This window comes from Rhinoderma darwinii, chromosome 5 (genome assembly GCF_050947455.1).
Source record: "Rhinoderma darwinii isolate aRhiDar2 chromosome 5, aRhiDar2.hap1, whole genome shotgun sequence".
In the NCBI taxonomy this organism is placed as follows: domain Eukaryota; kingdom Metazoa; phylum Chordata; class Amphibia; order Anura; family Rhinodermatidae; genus Rhinoderma; species Rhinoderma darwinii.
In genome coordinates this window covers 183,197,887-183,218,028 of record NC_134691.1, presented here as the reverse complement: position 1 = coordinate 183,218,028, position 20,142 = coordinate 183,197,887, and the positions used below count along the sequence as shown (strand labels likewise).

Here is a 20,142-nt window from a genome sequence, read left to right as displayed (position 1 = left end):
TATTTATGCAATCTAATACATGCAGGGGCGTAGCTAAAGGCTCATGGGCCCCGATGCAAAAGTTCTTACCCCCCCCCCCGCAAACTTCTCATGGCCGACGGTCCGCAGCTTTCAGCTGCATCGCTGGGTCTCCTAAGTGACCCAACAATGCAGCACTAGCAGCCAGGGGCGTCACTAAGGCCTCATGCACACGACCGTAGTGTTTTTCTGGTCCGCAAATTCCAGGACCGTGTTCCGTGAAATGTCCTCCGCAGTTCATCCGTATGTAATCCGCAGTTCATCCGTATGTAATCCGCAAAATGCGGATAAAAAAAAAAAGCCTAGGAAAAACAGGATGACGACAGAACTCATTCCCAGTCGTCGCCTAGCAACACTTCCGCAAATCCGCAAACTGCGGTTGACACACGGAGGTGTACCCGCATTTTCCACGGGCCCATTGACTTCTATGGGCATGTCCGCATCGAATTTGCGGCACGGATTTGCGGACATGCGGGGACCCGTGAAAACACGGATAGTGTGTATGGGCCCATAGAAATGAATGGGTCCGCAATTCTCCCGTGGATTTTCGGGGGAATTGCGGACGCAAAAACACGTTTGTGTGCATGGGGCCTAAGGACTTAAAATGTCAGGGGAAATAGCCCCAATACATATGTGTCCGCCCCAAAAAAATGTATGTGTGTATAGGAGACAGCATATCTATAGCACTACGACCCTATAAACTATGGATAGGATTAGATACAGCGGCTCAGCAGACAGTATCACACATGATAGGATTAGATACACAGCTCAGCAGACAGTATCACACATGATAGGATTAGATACACAGCCCAGAAGACATTATCACACATGATGGGATTAGATACAGTAGCTCAGCAGACAGTATCATACATGATAGGATTAGATACAGCGGCTCAGCAGACAGTATCACACATGATTGGATTAGATACAGTGGCTCAGCAGACAGTATCACACATGATTGGATTAGATACAGTAGCTCAGCAGACAGTATCACACATGATAGGATTAGATACAGTGGCTCAGCAGGCAGTATCACACATGATTGGATTAGATATAGGGCCCAGCTCGCTGACATTGCGGCTCCAGCGCTGGACCCAGGAAAGGTAAGATAATAATTGTTTTGCTTTTTTATGTATTTCTAATTATTTTTGTGTGTTTGTGTTATTTTACAAGTTCGGCTGTTGGACTACTTCGGATTCGAGGACTTCAATAACAGCGTTTTTTTATTCTCAATAAAATGGTTAATGGGGGTTGTGTTTTTTATTTCAATAAAATATTTTTTACATGTGCTTGTATTTTTTTAAACTTTATTATTACCGCCTTAGTATTGGCCTTTGGCTGATTGACAACCTCCATTACTAGGCAGCATTACCAGGGTGGGAAGGGCCACTGTTTCTGGCCTTTCCCAGCCTAATACTACCAGCATGCGGCCGCCCCATTGCCCGACCATCACTACAGATGGTCAAGTACTGGATTGTACCCGGCTCTTCCCAGCAACCCTGGTGGCAGTGGGTACCGGGGTAATAATGGGGGTTAGTGTTAGCTTCCGCACCGGCTAACACTAAGCCCCGCCTTAGCAATGCACGCTGTCAATCCGCCGGCGGCCATTACTTAAGTGGTAGTAATATAGTTTAAAAAAAACACAAAGACATAGAAAAAATATTTTATTGAAAGAAAAAAAAACACACAACCCTCGTTATCCATTTTATTGATAATAAAAAAAAGGCGTCATCGAAGTAGTCCTGGAATCCGACGTAGTTCAACGACCGAACCTGTGAGAAAACACACAAAAAACGATTAGTAGTAACACATGTGTTAGGCTTAGATACAGGGCCCATGTGTGATACTGTCTGTTTGACCCTGTATCTAAGCCTGCCACAAGGTAGGCTTAGATACAGGGACCGGCAGACAGTAATCTTATACAGTATAAGACTACTGTGTGCTGGGGCCCTGTATCTAAACCTACCGTGTGGTAGGCTTAAATACAGGGCCCATCAGACAGGATCACACATGGGCCATGTTTCTAAGCCTACCATGTGATTGGCTTAGATACAGGGCCCAGCAGACAGCATCACACAATCTGTGATCCTGTGTCATGGGCCCTCTAAGCCTGCTACATCGTAGGCTTAAAGGGGTTGTCCAGTCCGTAAACATTGATGGCCTATCATCAGGATAGGCCATCAATAGCTGATGTGTCGGGGTCCGTCTCCCGGGAGCCGGCCAATCAGCTGTTTTGAAGGGGCTGCAGCACTCATACGACAGCTGCTTCCCCTTAATTTCCCTTACTCGCTCACACTCTGAATCGCCGACGCCGATCCACAGTGTGAGCAAGTGACCGGAATGAAGTGACCGGAATGAAGGGGAAGCAGCTCTCGTACGAGTGCTGCGGCCCCTTCAAAACAGCTGATTGGCCGGCTCCCGGGATTCGGACCCCACCAATCAACTTCAGAAGACAGGGATATTAATCTTACCTCCTCTTCAGCCGCAGCAGACGTCCTGACTCTATCCGGGATCACGATGTGTGCTGCGCATAGCGTTGTGACGTCATGCGCTGCGCACAGTGTTGTGACGTCATGACCTCTGCTGCGCTCCAGAACCAGGACGGTAAGTACTGTCAGTTACTATAGTAACAGGGGCCCGAGTTGCTATAGTAACTTTTTATTGATGTGGTGCGGAGGGCCACGGGCCACCCTGGCTTCGGGGCCCGGTCGTAATTGTGACCGCTGCGATCCCTATAGCTACGGCACTGAATACATGTCATCTTGATAGTGGTACAAGATGACATTGGTCAGCATCATACACTTCTCTTTACAATGCCCACTTGGTCAAAAGTTAAAAAACACGCCCAGTTGTCTATTAAGAAATGAATTAGCATAAATCTAAAATTGCTCATAACTTGCTCAAAAATGATCATTTTTCAAAATAAAAAACACTGCTGTTATCTACATTACAGCGCCGATCAGATTATGTAGGAGATAGGACACTTATAATCTGGTGACAGAGCCTCTTTAAAGTCACTTTTAGCTTAGGTTGTGAAACTATTTAGTGATTTCAACTGTAATGGCTTTCTAGGCCACAAGATGATAGTGAACTGCCTGCTGTTATAATAGTTGGGACTGAACTAATCCCTAGAACCAGGCAACCAAAGCACCTATTGAAGGTGCCTAACTTTTTTGGTGTTTTTCTATTAAAGTCTAGGAAAGTTCTTGCGGTCCGGCCAGTAAAAAGAAAAAAATAAGAATGCCTCCTGAAATGTTTTACAAAAATTAGTTTGCCTCTGATATTTAGGTATACAGTGAAGGAAATAAGTATTTGATCCCTTGCTGATTTTGTAAGTTTGCCCACTGTCAAAGTCATGAACGGTTTAGAATTTTTAGGCTAGGTTAATTTTACCAGTGAGAGATAGATTATATATAAAAAAAAAAAAGCTGAAAATCACATAGTCAAAATTATATATATTTATTTGCATTGTGCACAGAGAAATAAGTATTTGATCCCCTACCAACCATTAAGAGTTCAGCCTCCTCCAGACCAGTTACACGCTCCAAATCAACTTGGTGCCTGCATTAAAGACAGCTGTCTTACATGGTCACCTGTATAAAAGACTCCTGTCCACAGACTCAATTAATCAGTCTGACTCTAACCTCTACAACATGGGCAAGACCAAAGAGCTTTCTAAGGATGTCAGGGACAAGATCATAGACCTGCACAAGGCTGGAATGGGCTACAAAACCATAAGTAAGACGCTGGGTGAGGAGACAACTGTTGGTGCAATAGTAAGAAAATGGAAGACATACAAAATGACTGTCAATCGACATCGATCTGGGGCTCCATGCAAAATCTCACCTCGTGGGGTATCCTTGATCCTGAGGAAGGTGAGAGCTCAGCCGAAAACTGCACGGGGGGGGAACTTGTTAATGATCTCAAGGCAGCTGGGACCACAGTCACCAAGAAAACCATTGGTAACACATTACGCTGTAATGGATTAAAATCCTGCATTGCCCGCAAGGTCCCCCTGCTCAAGAAGGCACATGAACATCTGGATGATTCTGAGAGTGATTGGGAGAAGGTGCTGTGGTCAGATGAGACTAAAATTGAGCTCTTTGGCATTAACTCAACTCGCCGTGTTTGGAGGAAGAGAAATGCTGCCTATGACCCAAAGAACTGTCAAGCGACAGCCTCGAAATCTTAATGATTTACAGATGATCTGCAAAGAGTAATGGGCCAAAATTCCATCTAACATGTGTGCAAACCTCATCATCAACTACAAAAAACGTCTGACTGCTGTGCTTGCCAACAAGGGTTTTGCCACCAAGTATTAAGTCTTGTTTGCCAAAGGGATCAAATACTTATTTCTCTGTGCACAATGCAAAAAAATATATATAATTTTGACTATGTGATTTTTCTTTTTTTTTTATATATATATATATATAATCTATCTCTCACTGGTAAAATTAACCTAGCCTAAAAATTCTAGACTGTTCATGTCTTTGACAGTGGGCAAACTTACAAAATCAGCAAGGGATCAAATACTTATTTCCTTCACTGTATATGTGTGTACTTATGAACATACATCAATGTTCACTCCTTTATTGACTACGATATTGTAAGTTATGTGTATAAATGTATGGACATTGATGTGAATGGTGATTTGAATCAACGTCCTTGTGATAAAACTGAACTTGTTTGGGATCATTTGCATATATTGATTGTATCTCGCCAGTTGTTTTTTTTTTGCCTGAGCTGGGCTCGACTAATAATGTTGTGCACTGTGATCACCTGTACAGTGTCCATAGCATTGCCACGCAACACTGACCGAATAGAAAACTGTTTTTTCAGCTAGCCGGAGGAAAAAAAAGAATGTGAGCGACAGACATATGTGGATTACCCCTTGGCATGAGGACCTAACAGTAGTGCAGTTATCAGTTCTTGAAGTGACAGGCCCAAAGCTGACAAGTCAGCTAAGAAGTAAGACATTAAGATATTTTCATGTACACTTTCTTATTTCTTCTGCTAGTTCCACTTTAAAGGCAGTGATTGGTGCAACTTTATAATTATTTTTTATGATAAATTATTTTTACTTTTTCAGATGCTTTGTATCCTGTATACAGAGCAGCTGTATCTAGCGGTGAAAACCGTATCCGTCAGGTCAGCAGCACTGACAGGTTCAGTGACAGCGGGTCAGACACTCAGGATCGAGCTGTTATCGATCACATCTAAGGTCATAAAAATCGTTGTAGATAACCTTGAACAGATTCCATTGGTTTTGTTTCTACCAAACAATATTCTAGTATGGATAAGGGGTGCCATTCAATGCAGTTACTGAGGTCACATATAGAGCGTCATGTCTCCTTTACCCGTCTTATTCGGCAATCCGCTCTGGTTGAGTATGGTCTTTAAGACTGAAACATCAGATACTTAAAAGTGCATGCGGAATACTTTTGAACAAAAGTTAACGGATTGAGAAGTATGTCTGAATGTGGAGTTTTTCTTTTTTATGATATATTGGATTGGGATCCTACTCTAGCACCACATTTTAGAGGGCCAGAATCCATTTGATTGACGAATAAGCGGTTGTCAGACACTATTAGACATTCTTGACGAAATGTATAAGCAAAGTTAGATTTTTTTAGAAGATTTAATTGTTTCACCTCATAAGTTACCTGAGGAGCCTGGCAGCCACACCTGTGCTCCTTTATGAAAATGAACATACTTGTTTGGCCAAGCTGAATATATATATTTATATGGTGATTGAAGAGTGATAAGTACCAGCACAACATTCGGAGAATTATCTTAGGCGCATTGTCACATTATATCTTAATAAGTAGAGGGCTTTTATTCTTGTTTCAATGGCGGACTGTGAAGTAAAGTTGATGTTCTTTTATATAAAATTTGTATACTTTCAGAAGTGGAAAGCATAGCAGTTCAGGACCAGTGGAGCCTGTAGCGCATGTGTGGGCACACTAGATTTATGGACTGCTTTAAAAAGAACCTTTTACCTGCCCATACATGTGCAGCTTAGTGTAGCATGTAATGGGCAGGGCTGCACAAACCCTGGGGCACTTTAACATTTTTCCTATCCTCCTCCGTTATTGAGATATTGGTGCCGTCATATCTGGCGCCCAATATTTAAATAACCCCCTGAACTGTCAATGGGGCGTTTAATTGGCAAGGTGGCATGTAACATCGCTGTGACACTGTCCTATCAGCTATGGACAGTGTCACAGCAAGAGCTAGAGAGAGGAGAAAGTGTGCGTGTGCACACGCAGCTCGGCAGACAAGGATGACAAGACTGTGTGATCTCTCACGATCTGTGTGATTTCTGAAGAGTAATAGGGAGCATGCGCGCGCTCAGCTCTGATGCCGCTGCCGAAGATACTCCTGCCACCATGGAACAGAAGAAGAATTCACATTCTGTTCAGTGGTGGTGGCGCAGCTGCGCGGGCGTGTGCACATGCTCTCCTCTCTTCAGCTATTGCTGTGACGCTGTTTGTAGCTGATTGGACAGTGTTACAGCAATGTTACACGCCCCCTTGCCAATTACATGCCCCATTGACAGTTCAGGGAGTTATTTAAATATCGGGCGCCAAATATAACGGCACGGGATATCTAAATAACGGAGAAAGATAGGATTTTTTTTTTATAGTCAGACAGGGTTTGTACAGCCCTGCCTATTACATGCTGCAACTCAGCTGCACATGTATGGGCAGATGAAAGGTTCTCTTTACGGCTGGAACTTCTGTATTGCATTTATTTTATTGGGTGAAATGTTTTTAAGAGAAAATGCCAGTTTTCTCAAAGCCTGTACACTGATGTTCACCACCAACATCAGATATATTACTACTTCAGCCCCGTCGAATAGTAAATTCTGCAGTCAGAGTGGCTGCGTTACTTTAATGCCACATGGCAGACTAGAGTAGCAAAATATACATTTTAAGATTGTTTAGACCAGTATTTTTTTTTTTTTTTGAGAATGGAAGAAATATCTTAAGAAATATATTCTTTGACTGTCATTAAGTGGCTGTTCTATTATGATTTTTCTATAAAAAAAAAAACTGCCATTCAGATTTTTTGGGGAAGCAAGAATTAGCTTAGCATAGATTCATAAAATAGATGCATGCATTTTCTTGAAAGCTGAACACACGTTTTCTATGAGTTTTGCTATTAACTAATGAATTTCTGTGAATACAAAGCTGTATAGAAAAATATACTGCAAAAAAATGTTACAATTTCTAAACCAGTTCATGCCCAAAAAAAATTATGTTAAAGTGTAAATGATCTAGCAGTACCTTGGCTTAAATATTAGGGAGCTGAATTGTGAGCAATTCCATAATATATTATTAGACAAATCACTTTAACTACAGATGCTACATGCTACATGCTCTATGTTTGATACTTATATTACATTTTGGGATTGCCTGTAATGTTATTACTTTATTGATTATATGTACAAGTAGAAGTACAAGTTATAGGAATTGTCTGGTTTAAAAAAAACTTTTTCAAATACCCTATTAGGGAATTATGCATTAACAGATGTGGGGGTTCCCTGTTTAGAACCTTTTATCAGCCAGAGCCAAGAGCAGCTACAAGGTGCCTGACTCTCTAGAGAAGCCAGAATGTCCATGCATGACATCACTGTGTAATGCTTCATTTCCCCTGGGGTGGTGCTGTAGGAGAATTGAGCAATTGCTTTCCGGTTCCGGACAGTTTACAGCTGATCGCTGGGGGTTCTATCAACAGGACACCCTGTGATCAGTTTATCGTTGGGGGCTCTTCTAACAAAAAAGAATTGTGCAAAGCAAAAACACTTTTAAAGAGGCTCTGTCACCAGATTTTGCAACCCCTATCTGCTATTGCAGCAGATAGGCGCTGCAATGTAGATTGCAGTAACGTTTTTATTTTTAAAAAACGAGCATTTTTGGCCAAGTTATGACCATTTTCGTATTTATGCAAATGAGGCTTGTAAAAGTACAACTGGGCGTGTTGAAAAGTAAAAGTACAACTGGGCGTGTATTATGTGCGTACATCGGGGCGTGTTTACTACTTTTACTAGCTGGGCGTTCTGATGAGAAGTATCATCCACTTCTCTTCACAACGCCCAGCTTTTGGCAGTGCAGACACAGCCGTGTTCTCCAGAGATCACGCTGTGTCGTCACTCACAGGTCCTGCATCGTGTCAGACGAGCGAGGACACATCAACACCAGAGGCTACAGATGATTCTGCAGCAGCATCGGCGTTTGCAGGTAAATCGATGTAGCTACTTACCTGCAAGTGCTGATGCTGCTGCAGAATCAACTGTAGCCTCTGGTGCCGACACGATGCAGGACCTGTGAGTGACGTCACAGATCTGCACTGTCAGAAGCTGGGCGTTCTGAAGAGAAGTGGATGATACTTCTCATCAGAAAGCCCAGCTAGTAAAAGTAGTAAACACGCCCCGATGTACGCACATAATACACGCCCAGTTGTACTTTTACTTTTCAACACGCCCAGTTGTACTTTTGCAAGCCTCATTTGCATAAATACGAAAATGGTCATAACTTGGCCAAAAATGCTCGTTTTTTAAAAATAAAAACGTTACTGTAATCTACATTGCAGCGCCTATCTGCTGCAATAGCAGATAGAGGTTGCAAAATCTGGTGACAGAGCCTCTTTAAATATTACCAGAATTTATTAATGAGTGCGGAAAGTTATAATGTTACATAGTTAGCATGGTTGAAAAAAGACATATGTCCATTAAGATCAACCAAGGGATAGGAAAAAGGGAAGGGATGAAACACAAATTCTACACAAAAATCCACAATGTATACCTATCTAGTGGGTGAAACCAAAATATACATTCATTTCCACTGCTTAATGTTTGCATGCTCATGACTTATTAGAGTTAGCAAAAACTTTTCTCCGTCCATCCTTATTCTAAAGAATTGGAAATGGAAACATTTGAAAAGATCCTACTCAAGTTTTTTAGGACATTTTTGTTGTTCCCTGTTCTGGGTTAATATGTGGACAATCACATTCATAAACTCAATTAATAACCAAGTCTTGAACATTATTCGGATTGTCTTCTGGGAAATAAACCATGCAAATTATCATTTTTCACCTAGAAAGTGTACAGATTCATATATAAATTGTTAATTTACTTATATTTATTTATTTTACCTAACCATTTATATACTAGAATCCAATACTATGATCTGCCTCCTGTAATGTTTTGTTTAATATTGTCGATTTTCATTTCTGAAGTTGCAGTTATTTGAAATATGGTTACAGGACACAACGTTGAATAGCATCAGACTGATTTAACACATGAGATTTAGTTTATTGTAGTCCACACTTATCCAAGTGACTGGACATCCACCATTAGATCATTTATATGAAAATAAAAAAAATGGAAGAGAACGGACTATGAAAACAATCTGGAGACAGCTGGGGAAATACGCTTCTCTAACATAAATCAGTAGTATAAATTTGAATGTGAGGAGTTGAGGGGTTTTTTCTTCCACAATTGCCATTTATCCCCTTTCCAAATGTTTGATTACTAGGGGCCTTACTGCTGGGACCCCACCAATTGCCAGAACGGTTGCCCGACTCCTCCGTCCCTCCTCACTGCGTGACCGCTGTGAGCAGGAGCTTGAATGGAGAAGTGTTCCAGCATACACCCTGCCGCTCCATTCAATGTCTATGGGGCTGATGGAAATATCCGAGCACGGTACTCACCTGTCTCCGTCAGTCCCATAGACTTTGAAACAAGCGGCACCACAAATGCTGTACCGCCACTCCATTCAAAGTTATCTCAGCAGTGGGGCCCCCACCGATCAGACATTTATCTTCTATCCTGTGAATAGGTGATAAATGTCAATTGGGGGAAAACCCCTTTAACTTTTGCTCTACTCTGAACCGGAATGTAGAATTAAATAGAAATCCTTACTGCTGATCGCCTGGAGAAAAACTCACTTTAACGATATGTTTCATTTTGTAAATTCCAAGAACATTTGGATAAGCTAAGATTATGTGGATCATTTTATTATTGGACGCCTTTCTAACATTAATTATATTGTGTTTTTTAATACTAAATTAATGTATAATGATACCTAGACACAATGTTAAATATTCAGCACTGTGGATTATATTGTTTGAGGGTTATTGATATTGTTTCATATTTTTGTTCTTATAGGGTCGTATCTGCAGGAAAGCTGGAAAATCGAAAAAGGCTTTTAGCCGCAAAGAGGCAGAAGCAACATTTAAGAGTTTAGTGAAGACCCATGAGAAGTATGGTTGGGTTACTCCACCGGTGTCTGATGGTTGACACATATCACCCTGATGAAAAGACTTCAAGACAGGGAGAAGGAAACCACCTCACCGAGAGAAAAATGATATATATTTAAGGAAAAAAAAAATCACTATGCCATCTCCTCAGTGCTGTACACCATACATCCATTCATCTGTCTTTTTCTACTTCAGCTTCAGTTTAAGAATGTGATCGACGGGAAGACTTAATTTACGTTCAGAAGTGTTTACATTGGAAAACATTGAAGAAGAAAAGTGCGTGGCACAGAACGTTGTCTTAGTCATGTTTCGAGGCTGATGATTGAACATCTTCATGTCACTGATGAGAGAAGATTGAGATTACTTCATTGTCCATCTTAGACGCATGGTTTTTCGGCTTCTTCCATTGACAGCAGCGCCAAAAAGCAACAGTGGAAGTTCTAGCCACTGCTGCTTAATTTATGTAAATGTACATGAAGCCGTTAATATTTAATAGGCAAGCAGTGCATTGCAGGTACATGTTTGCTGTGCTGTTTATCTTTGTCTCTTTTCCTGGCAGGTCAACACAACATTAAAGATTTGTCTTTACGTGGAGCTGTGGTCCGCTGTGACTCAAACTTTAAACCTCATTTGTGTTCGATGTGATCTGTGTTGGATAACTGACGAAATATAACAGTGGAAAAAAATAATAAAGAGTTATAGTGTGGAACTATTGTAAAATAAATTCATTTAAAAGGTGTTTGAAGGTTTATTTTGACTATAGCGATGAGTAATGAGCAGCCGCCAGGAGGTCGGCTTCCAGGCTTTTATGTCATAGTGCAATTAGTAAAGGCCCCTTCAAAGGTCTCGTCAAATTGACTCATTAATACAGTAATTAGATGTACCCTAGAAGGAATCTTAACATGACATTTCTCTTGGCTGAATATGGAAATTGCTCTCATGTAATGTAAGGTGTGTATTTCTTTCTTGTGTGTTTCTGTTATCTTTGCTGATGGTTAAGTCCAGTCTTTTTTCATGTGCAGTCCATGCTGTTTATTTATAGTCCGAATGAATACAGGCATTGGGCCTTATTTATCAAAATTTCCTAATAGAAAAATTTAAGTCAATCAGAGGTCTGCTTTCATTTCTTAAACTGCTCTGGAAAAATGAAACCTGCACTGTGATTGGTTAGTATGGGCAACAAGGCTAGTTTTTCTATTTGACAGTTTTGATAAATCTCTCTCATTGTCTTCTTTTCACATATTAAAAATATAAGTAATATGAAGTTAAAAAGATGTTACCATTGCTGCAAATAGTGCGACCGAAAATAATGTGCAATTTTACAGTTATTGGTCTTTCGCATATTAATTATAGGCAAACAATTATCAGTTTGTCATTACCACACAACACACAAAATATAATATTACTATCTTCACAGTGTTTTTTTTTTCCCATCAACGTTTTCAAGTGTTTTTTTTTTTTTTTCTTCTGGATAGTTAATAACTAAAGAGGACCTATCGGCTCTACTGACATGCCTGTTTTAGTAAATACTTGTGTTCTCCATAAAATCATTCTGAAGCTTAATTTCTTAAAACTGCGTTGTGCTGTTCCTCTGTTATTCCTCTTGTCAATGCATAAATACATTGACAACTCGGTGTTACTATTCCCTTTGTTGATAAGCTATGTATGCAGTCTGATACTGTAAGCACTGATTGGATAGTGTCAGTGTGTAGGATTACACCCAATTAACAAGGGGAATGGTAACACCCAATTGTAGGTTTCTACATTAATTTACAAATATCCTCCAGAATTGTTATTTCATGGGATATACAAGTATTTACTAAACCAGACCTGTCAGGAGAGCTGTCAGGTCCTCTTCAGTGGATAATTAAGCTTTATGACATGTAAATCAGATAAGTCATAAAAGTGGGAGTCAGGCAGCTTCAATGGATAGAAAACAAGCAGTGGAGCCCCTCTTCAATGAAAACGGGCAATTCTTTGAAACCTGCTCCTTCTCAATATTTGAAGTGGTCCTAGCTCCCAGACCTCCGCCGCTCTGATTTATATGGCATCTTTCGCTGACGTGTCATAAAAGGTAATGATTGGACGACTCCAATAAGCGTTCATATATTAAATGTTAATATTGTATAAAAATGTTGTTCAGACAGATTATTAAACATTCCAATCTGCACAGTGAGTTCTATAATTACTTTAGGTTGACACATTATTTTCCGAACATCTGACTTGTGATCCAAAAAGGATGATTGTGAATGACTGGAGAGTGTTTACAGAAAATTTTGAAGGAATCTTTTATACCATAAATAGCACTGTTATATTGGGAAAGCATTTCTTCTTATGCTGACAGCTGACACTCCTGTTTACACACAATTTGGCTTTTTTTGTCCCCCAGAAATAGCTTCTCCTATTCACAGCCTGTGTCTGGTATTTCAGTTAACTTGTATGGGGTTGAGTTTCAATACCAGACAAAGTCCATGGACAAGTGTGGCGCGGTTTTTGGGAATAAAAGTAGACCCTTTTATTTCATCTCAAACAACCCCTGAAAAGTTTAAACAAAGTTTAAAAAAAATAGCTGATAAACCTAAAACTAACGGTTGTGAGGTGCAGTCCAGAGCATGGTGGAAAAAATGCTACAGGAAAAAAACGCAGTTTAAACACTAAGATAACTGTAGTACAAATGCACCAGCTATTTATTAACCCCATCATGCCATAGTCATTATTTTGATTTTGAGCAAATTAATGATTATTTTAGTTTTTTCCTTTCCACCTTCCAAAAGCCGTAACGTTTTTATTTTTCCGTCCATACATCCTATGAGGGCTTGATTTTTTTTGTGGGATGAGTTGTAGTTTTTCATAGCACCACTTACTGTACCATATAATGTACTAGAAAGCGGGGGACAAAAATATTTGTGGGGTAGAATCTGAAAGAAACAGCGATTCCTCCATTGTTTTTTATGTTTAGGTTTTACGGAGTTCACTGTGCAATAAAAATGACATATTAACTTTATTCTGCCGTCAATACGATAACGATGGTACCAAATGTATTGTTTTTTTTATATTTTACTACTTCTAGAAGTAAAAAATTAATTGATAAAAAATTGTATTTAGTGTCGCCACATTCTGAGAGCCATAACGGCTTGATTGACAGATATGAGGGCTTATTTTTTGCAATACAAGCTGTAGTTTTTAATGGCACCCTTTTTGGGGTACTTCAGAGTTTTTGATCCCACAATTGCAAGCTATCCTGATTCTGGCAGTCTCCTATTAAGCGCTTAAAGGGAATGTGTCGCTAGAATTGTATTTTTATTTTTTTTAGTTAAACAATTATTATTTAAGTGATTACACATTGTTTTAATTGTTTCACAAGTCAGAAAATATTATAAATTATTCTAATTTATAACATTCCCATGTGCTGGCCACTAGAGGGAGCAGTTCCAAAAATTGCAGCATGGTCAATGTGGTAAAGCAACCTCATTGCTTTATGCTGCAAATTTGGGGTAGACACGCTCTCTCTAGTGTACTCACACAATCCCCCCTCCCTTATTCTGGCTAGTACCAAGAGAAGGAGGGGTTTGAATCTTCAAACCTCCTACACTGTCTGCCACCATTTTCTGAGCGACTGCACAGTGTAGGAGGATTAGATACAGTGGTAATCAGACAGTATAACACAAACATACATGAACATAATACACACATAACATACACGATTATAAATTACCTTCTTCTGCCACCGCCTCCGCTCCTATTCCTTGCGGCTTCGCTTCCTTGAACATATGGCCGGAAGCTGCGGCCGGAAGTCGTTATCTTACTGTCTGGCAGCGGCTTCCGGGGCACATGAAAATGGCGCCGGATTTCGCTCTGCAAACGAGCTTCGTTTTGGTCTCTGTGGGAGAGGCGCATGCGCCGTTCCCACACAGACGGCGTACGCTTCAGAGAATGGAACGGCTCCCATTCGCATTCTCTATGGGGTTGTATGTGCCGTATTCCATCTCTGTATGTGTCGTTAATCGACACATACAAAGGTGAAAAAAAAATGGCAGCCCCCATAGAGAAGTAAAAATAAGAACAAAGTAAAAAGTAGAACATGAGAACACAAATAAATAAAATTTATGTTAATATATTAAAAGCAATATGATAAAAAAAATAAAAAACTTCATGACACCTTCCCTTTAAGGCCCCTTTTCACTGGCCAGTTATCGGGCAAACGAGCGTTCATAGAACGCTCGTTCCCGATAATTGCCCTGTGTAAACAGGGCAACGATCAGCCGATAAACGAGCAAATGCTCGTTCATCAGCTGATTGCATAGTTTTAAATGCATAAACTTATTGTTTTCGGCAGCACATCTTCTTGCTGCCGACATGTATGTATGTGAACTGTATGTGGGGGAGCGATCTGAATAATGAGCTCTCATCCCTATACTAGCTCCTTGTGAAAGGAGCAAATGAGCACCGATCAACGAGCTGTCTCGTTGATCGGTGCTCGTTTACACGGCCCATGTTGGGCTGTGTAGCACTACCTTTATTAGGAGTACAAAGATGGCAGACCTGGAGCTTTCATTTGGCCTCCAGGCTGCCATGACAACCATTGGCACCTCATGATCGCGTTGTGGGGGGCCGATGGGCTGACATAGGGGGTCGTTCCCCTCTTTCTAACAACTTTTATGCCATGGTTGCTATTTACCACGGCATCTAAGAGCTTAAACAACTGGGATCCCGCTCACCGTGAACCAGCTCCATACCTCCCCTACCCAGCTATGATGTAAGTATACGCCATACATCGGGAACGGGTTTTAACTACTTTTCAATGTAAACTTGTAGTGAAGTGATATACTTTTCAGCATCTGTATAGATTAATTCACTGTAATAACTTAAGTGTCAACATTAGTAAAGCTGACCACACACATCTTAAAAAAATGTGTCTGAACCTGCCGATTTCACTGGAATAGGCGGACTATCAGGTCTTGGAATCTCCCTATTCTCCCTAATGGCAGATGTCAAGGAAAAAAAGGGTCAGGCATGTTGAAATTCAATGTACCCAATCCATTGTTAACACGGGAGGTAAAAAGGCTCTGGCGGTGGATAATTCCCCTCTCCCTATTGAAGAAAATGGACCAAGTGTGCATGTTTTTGGTGGAGTTGGGAGGAACAGCTATTTCAGGTGTATGGCCAGCTTAAGAATCACAGACAATGAAAAAAAAAATGTCATACAAATATTATATTGTAATTTTAATGTATTTTTAAACTTTGTTTCATAATTTTGTAACACATCTTTAAAATACGCATGTTTTAAAAAAAATTGGAACAATATTGGGGCACAGTTACTTATACTAGTGTGCCACCATGCAGTATGCCAGTATATAATTACAGTCTACTGTGTGCCAATTTCTACAAGATGACAAATGTATAGTAACATAGCATGTGAGATGGAAAATAAACACAAGTCCATCTAGTTCAGCCTATTATATTGTAATGTTAATCCAGAGGGAGGCAAAAACCCCTGTTAGGCAATAGCCAATCTTTTTCATCTTAGGGAAAAAATTGCTTCCCAACTCTAAATAGAGTAATCAGAATAAATACCTGGATCAACAACCCATCTACAGTAATCTAGTACCCATAACTTGACATCCAGGCTCTTTTTTAATTATTTTAGTGAATTCACCATGAAAACTTCATCTGGCAGAGAGTTCAAAAGTCTCACTGCTGTTACAGTAAGGAATCCCTTTCTATCCTCTAGACGTAGAGGATGCCCCCTTGTTCTAGTAACAATCCTGGGTGTAAATAAATCATGATAGAGATCTCTGTAATGATTTTTTATATATTTATACATAGTTATTAGGTCACCCTCATTTTGATAATCTTTCTATGAGCTAGAGAAAAGTCCCTTTTAGGCTGGATTCACACGAGCGTTGCGTTTTTGCGCGCGCAAACAACGCGGCGTTTTGCGAGCGCAAAAACCATTTGACAGCTGCGTGTGTCATCCGTGTCTGATGCGCGGCTGCGTGATTTTCGCGCAGCCGGCATCATAGAGATGAGGCTTGTCGACGCCCGTCACTGTCCAAGGTGCTGAAAGAGCTAAATCTTTCAGCACCCTCGACAGTGAATGCCGAACACAACAGCGAAAAACCTGTAAAAAAAAAGATAAAGTTCCTACTTACCGAGAACTTCCCGGCCGTTGCCTTGGTGACGCGTCCTTGGTGACGCGCCTCTCTTGACATCGGGCCCCACCTCCCTGGATGACGCGGCAGTCCAAGTGACCGCTGCAGCCTGTGATTGGCTGCAGCCTGTGCTTGGCCTGTGATTGGCTGGAGCTGTCACTTGAACTGAAGTGTCATCCCGGGAGGTCGGACTGCAGGAAGGAGACAGGAGTAATCGGTAAGTTAGAACTTCGTTTTTTTTTACAGGTTCATGTATTTTGGGATCGCAAGTCACTGTCCATGGTGCTGAAACAGTTTAACTCTTTCAGCACCATGCACAGTGAATGTCTCCCGACGTCGCGGACCGGACATTTTTTTGCCGGGTTCGGCCAAAACGAGTTTGGCCGAACCCGGTGAAGTTAGCTTCGGTTGTCGGGGTTCGCTAATCGCAAAGACACTCCGTTTGGATGTTTGTAAACAGAAAAGCACGTGGTGCTTTTCTGTTTACATTCATCCTTTTGACAGCTGTTGCGCAAACACGCAGTTCGCACGGAAGTGCTTCCGTGCGACATGCGTGGTTTTCACGCACCCATTGACTTCAATGGGTGCGTGATGCGTTGAAAACGCTGAATCAACGGACATGTCGTGAGTTTTTGGCAACGGAGCAACGCTGCGCAAAAAACGCTGCCATGTCTGCACGGCCCCATTGACAAATATAGCTACGGGCAACGCACGTGAAAATCACGCGCGTTGCACGCGCGTATTTTACGTTCGTCTGAATAAAGCCTTACACTGGTCAATTATCGGGCAAACGAGCGTTCACAGAATGCTTGTTCCCGATAATTGCCCTGTGTAAACACTCATTCATCAGATGATCGTATCGTTTTAAATACATAAAATATTATCGTTGTCGGCAGCAGATCTCTCTGTGTATTCAGTGAGATGTGCTGCCGACATGATAATAATGTATGGGGACGAGCGATAGGAGTAACAAGCGCTCGTCCCCATATTAGCTCCTTGTGAAAAGAGCAACTGAGCGCCGATCAACGAACTGTCTCGTTGATCGGCGCTCGTTTACACGACCCAGGTCGGGCCATGTAAAAGTACCTTTAGAAGAGATTTGACAGACGCTGCACATCCATGTATTGAATGTATTCATGTATATCACCTAACAAACAACTCCACAGCACCTTCAGGGTATGTTCACATGGAGTGTTTTGCAGGCGGAAAAATCTGCCTCAAAATTCCTTCAGAAATTTTGAGGCAGATTTTGACATGCCGGCAGAACAACTGCCGTGTGTTCTGCTGCATTTTTCAGCCGCAGCCATTGAGCGCCACAGGCAAAAAACGCAGCGAAGAACGCTTTCTCTGCCTCCCATTGGGAATCAATGGGAGGTCAGAGACGTAAACACCCGAAGAAAGGGCAGGTCACTTCTTTTTCCCGCAAGCGTTTTTTTCCGCTTGCAGGAAAAAAACATCTCCTCCCATTGAAATCAATGGGAGGCGATTTCGGCCGTTTTTTGCCGTGGATTCCACGGCAAGAACCATGGCAAAAAACTGTGTGAACAGGGCCTTAAGGTGTAAGAATCACAGTTTGATATAACTGCTTGTAAATGCGAATTTATAATCAACCAATTATCTGTCAAGCATGGGCAAGAAATTATATCTGAGGGATTTTGCAAACCAAATCAATTCCATCAGTTTCATCCAGTTCTGAAAGTGAAATTGGCTTATAAATTAGGCCTCATGCACACGGCCGTGCCCGTAATCACCGCCCCAGATTGCTTGATTGACAGATATGAGGGCTGTCAAAGTATGGGAGCACGGTCTGTAAAATGCCAAAGAACGGACATGTTCCATAATTTTCGGAACATTTATATGGCACGAACACCCATCCGTAGCGATACGGCAAGGTGTCCGTAATTGCGGACCGTAGTATGGTCCGCAATTACGGACAATTTTTACGGTCGTGTGCATGGGGCCTTAGAGAGATAAGAGGAGACTGGTCAGACTGGTTGAAGCTGATATGAAGGTTACTGGATTTCAAATAGCTGTTACAACAGTGGTATGCAGAATTTGCAATACATCAACCCTTGAGTGGGCTTCAGCAGAAGTCATCTAAGAACAGGAAATTGAAGCTACAGTGGAAACTGAACAGTTGGAGACTGTAAAAATAATGTCTGGTTGGATGAATTTCAATTTCTGTATCATGGATCTAGACTGATTTGTGACAATGATTTATGCTGGTTGTAGCATAAGTATTTGGATAAAGCTTTCTTCTAACAATTAAGATCAACTAAATGGGTATTCCCCTCTTATAAAGTTACGGCATATCGCTAGGATATGCCATCACTTTTTGATCGATTGGGATCTAACCTCTAGGAACCTCACCAATCCAAAGGTTAAAGGCACTACTGTAGTGCTGCGGACCCCTTCACTGTTTTTCTCAACAGCGGTGCTCACATACTCCAGGCTGTGCAGGCATCTGCAACCGGTCCCATATGCTGAAGCAGCACTGTGGCCACCTTCATTATCATTATTAATGAAGTCCCAGAGGTCTGAACCCCACTAATCAAAAGGTGAAGTTATATTCTATGGATATGCCATCATTTTATAAGATGGGGATACCTATTGATCATTGTTTAAATGAAGCAACATTGAGTCATGTTGTTAACCATGTGAATCCCTTTATGGCCATAGTCAACTTACACTATATGGCCATAAGTATGTAGACAACTGACCATCACACCTATATGAGCTTGTTAGACATCACATTAAAAAACCATGGGTAATATTATGAAGTTGGGCCTCCTTTTATGACTATAAGGCTGGGTTCACACGACCTATTTTCAGACGTAAACGAGGCGTATTATGCCTTGTTTTACGTCTGAAAATACAGCTACAATACGTCGGCAAACATCTGCCCATTCATTTGAATGGGTTTGCCGACGTACTGTGCAGACGACCTGTCATTTACGCGTCGTCGTTTGACAGCTGTCAAAGGACGACGCGTAAAATGACTGCCTCGGCAAAGAAGTGCAGGACACTTCTTTGCAACATAATTTGAGCCGTTCTTCATTGAAGTCAATGAAGAGCAGCTCAAGATTACGGGCGTCAAAGACGCCTCGCATAATGCGAGGAGGAGCTTTTACATCTGAAACGACGCAGCTGTTTTCTCCTGAAAACAGTCTGTCTTTTCAGACGTAAAATACAGTTCTCGTGTGCACATACCCTAACAGCTTCCACTCTTCTAAGAAGGTTTTCCCACAAGATTTTGGAGGGTGGCTGTGGGAATTTGTGCCCATTGACCCAAAGAGCATTTGTGAGGTTAGGCACTGATGTGGACGACAAGGTCTGACTCGCAATTACGATTTCAATTAATTCCAAAGGTGTTAGATAGGGTTGAGATGAGGGCTCTGTGCAAGCCACTCAAGTTCCTACTCACCAAATTTATCAAACCATGTCTTTATGGATCTTGCTGTGTGCATAGGTGCACAGCCATGCTGGAACAAAAAAATAGGACTTCCTCAAACTGTTGCCACAAAGTTAGAAGTATACAATTGTCTAAAATGCCTTTGTATGCTTTAGCATTGACATTACCCTTTTACTGGAAAGGCCCAAACCTTGAAGAAACAGCCCCAGACTACTATTCTTTATCCATCAAATTTTACATCAGTCACTATGCATAGGTAGTGTTTTCCTGGCATCCACCAAACCCAGATTCAATCAT

At 41.3% G+C, this 20,142-nt stretch overlaps 1 protein-coding gene across 1 annotated transcript in view; it reads left to right on the top strand.

The window, feature by feature from the left end:
- UBE2QL1 (ubiquitin conjugating enzyme E2 QL1) overlaps window positions 1-12,451 on the top strand; it is a 51,515-nt gene extending 39,064 nt beyond the window's left edge. The window contains exon 2 of the mRNA XM_075826774.1: window positions 10,190-12,451. Coding sequence (XP_075682889.1) covers window positions 10,190-10,321 — 132 coding nt within the window. The 3' untranslated portion in view covers window positions 10,322-12,451. The remainder of the gene's footprint in view (window positions 1-10,189) is intronic.
- The last annotated feature ends 7,691 nt before the right edge of the window (window positions 12,452-20,142 follow it).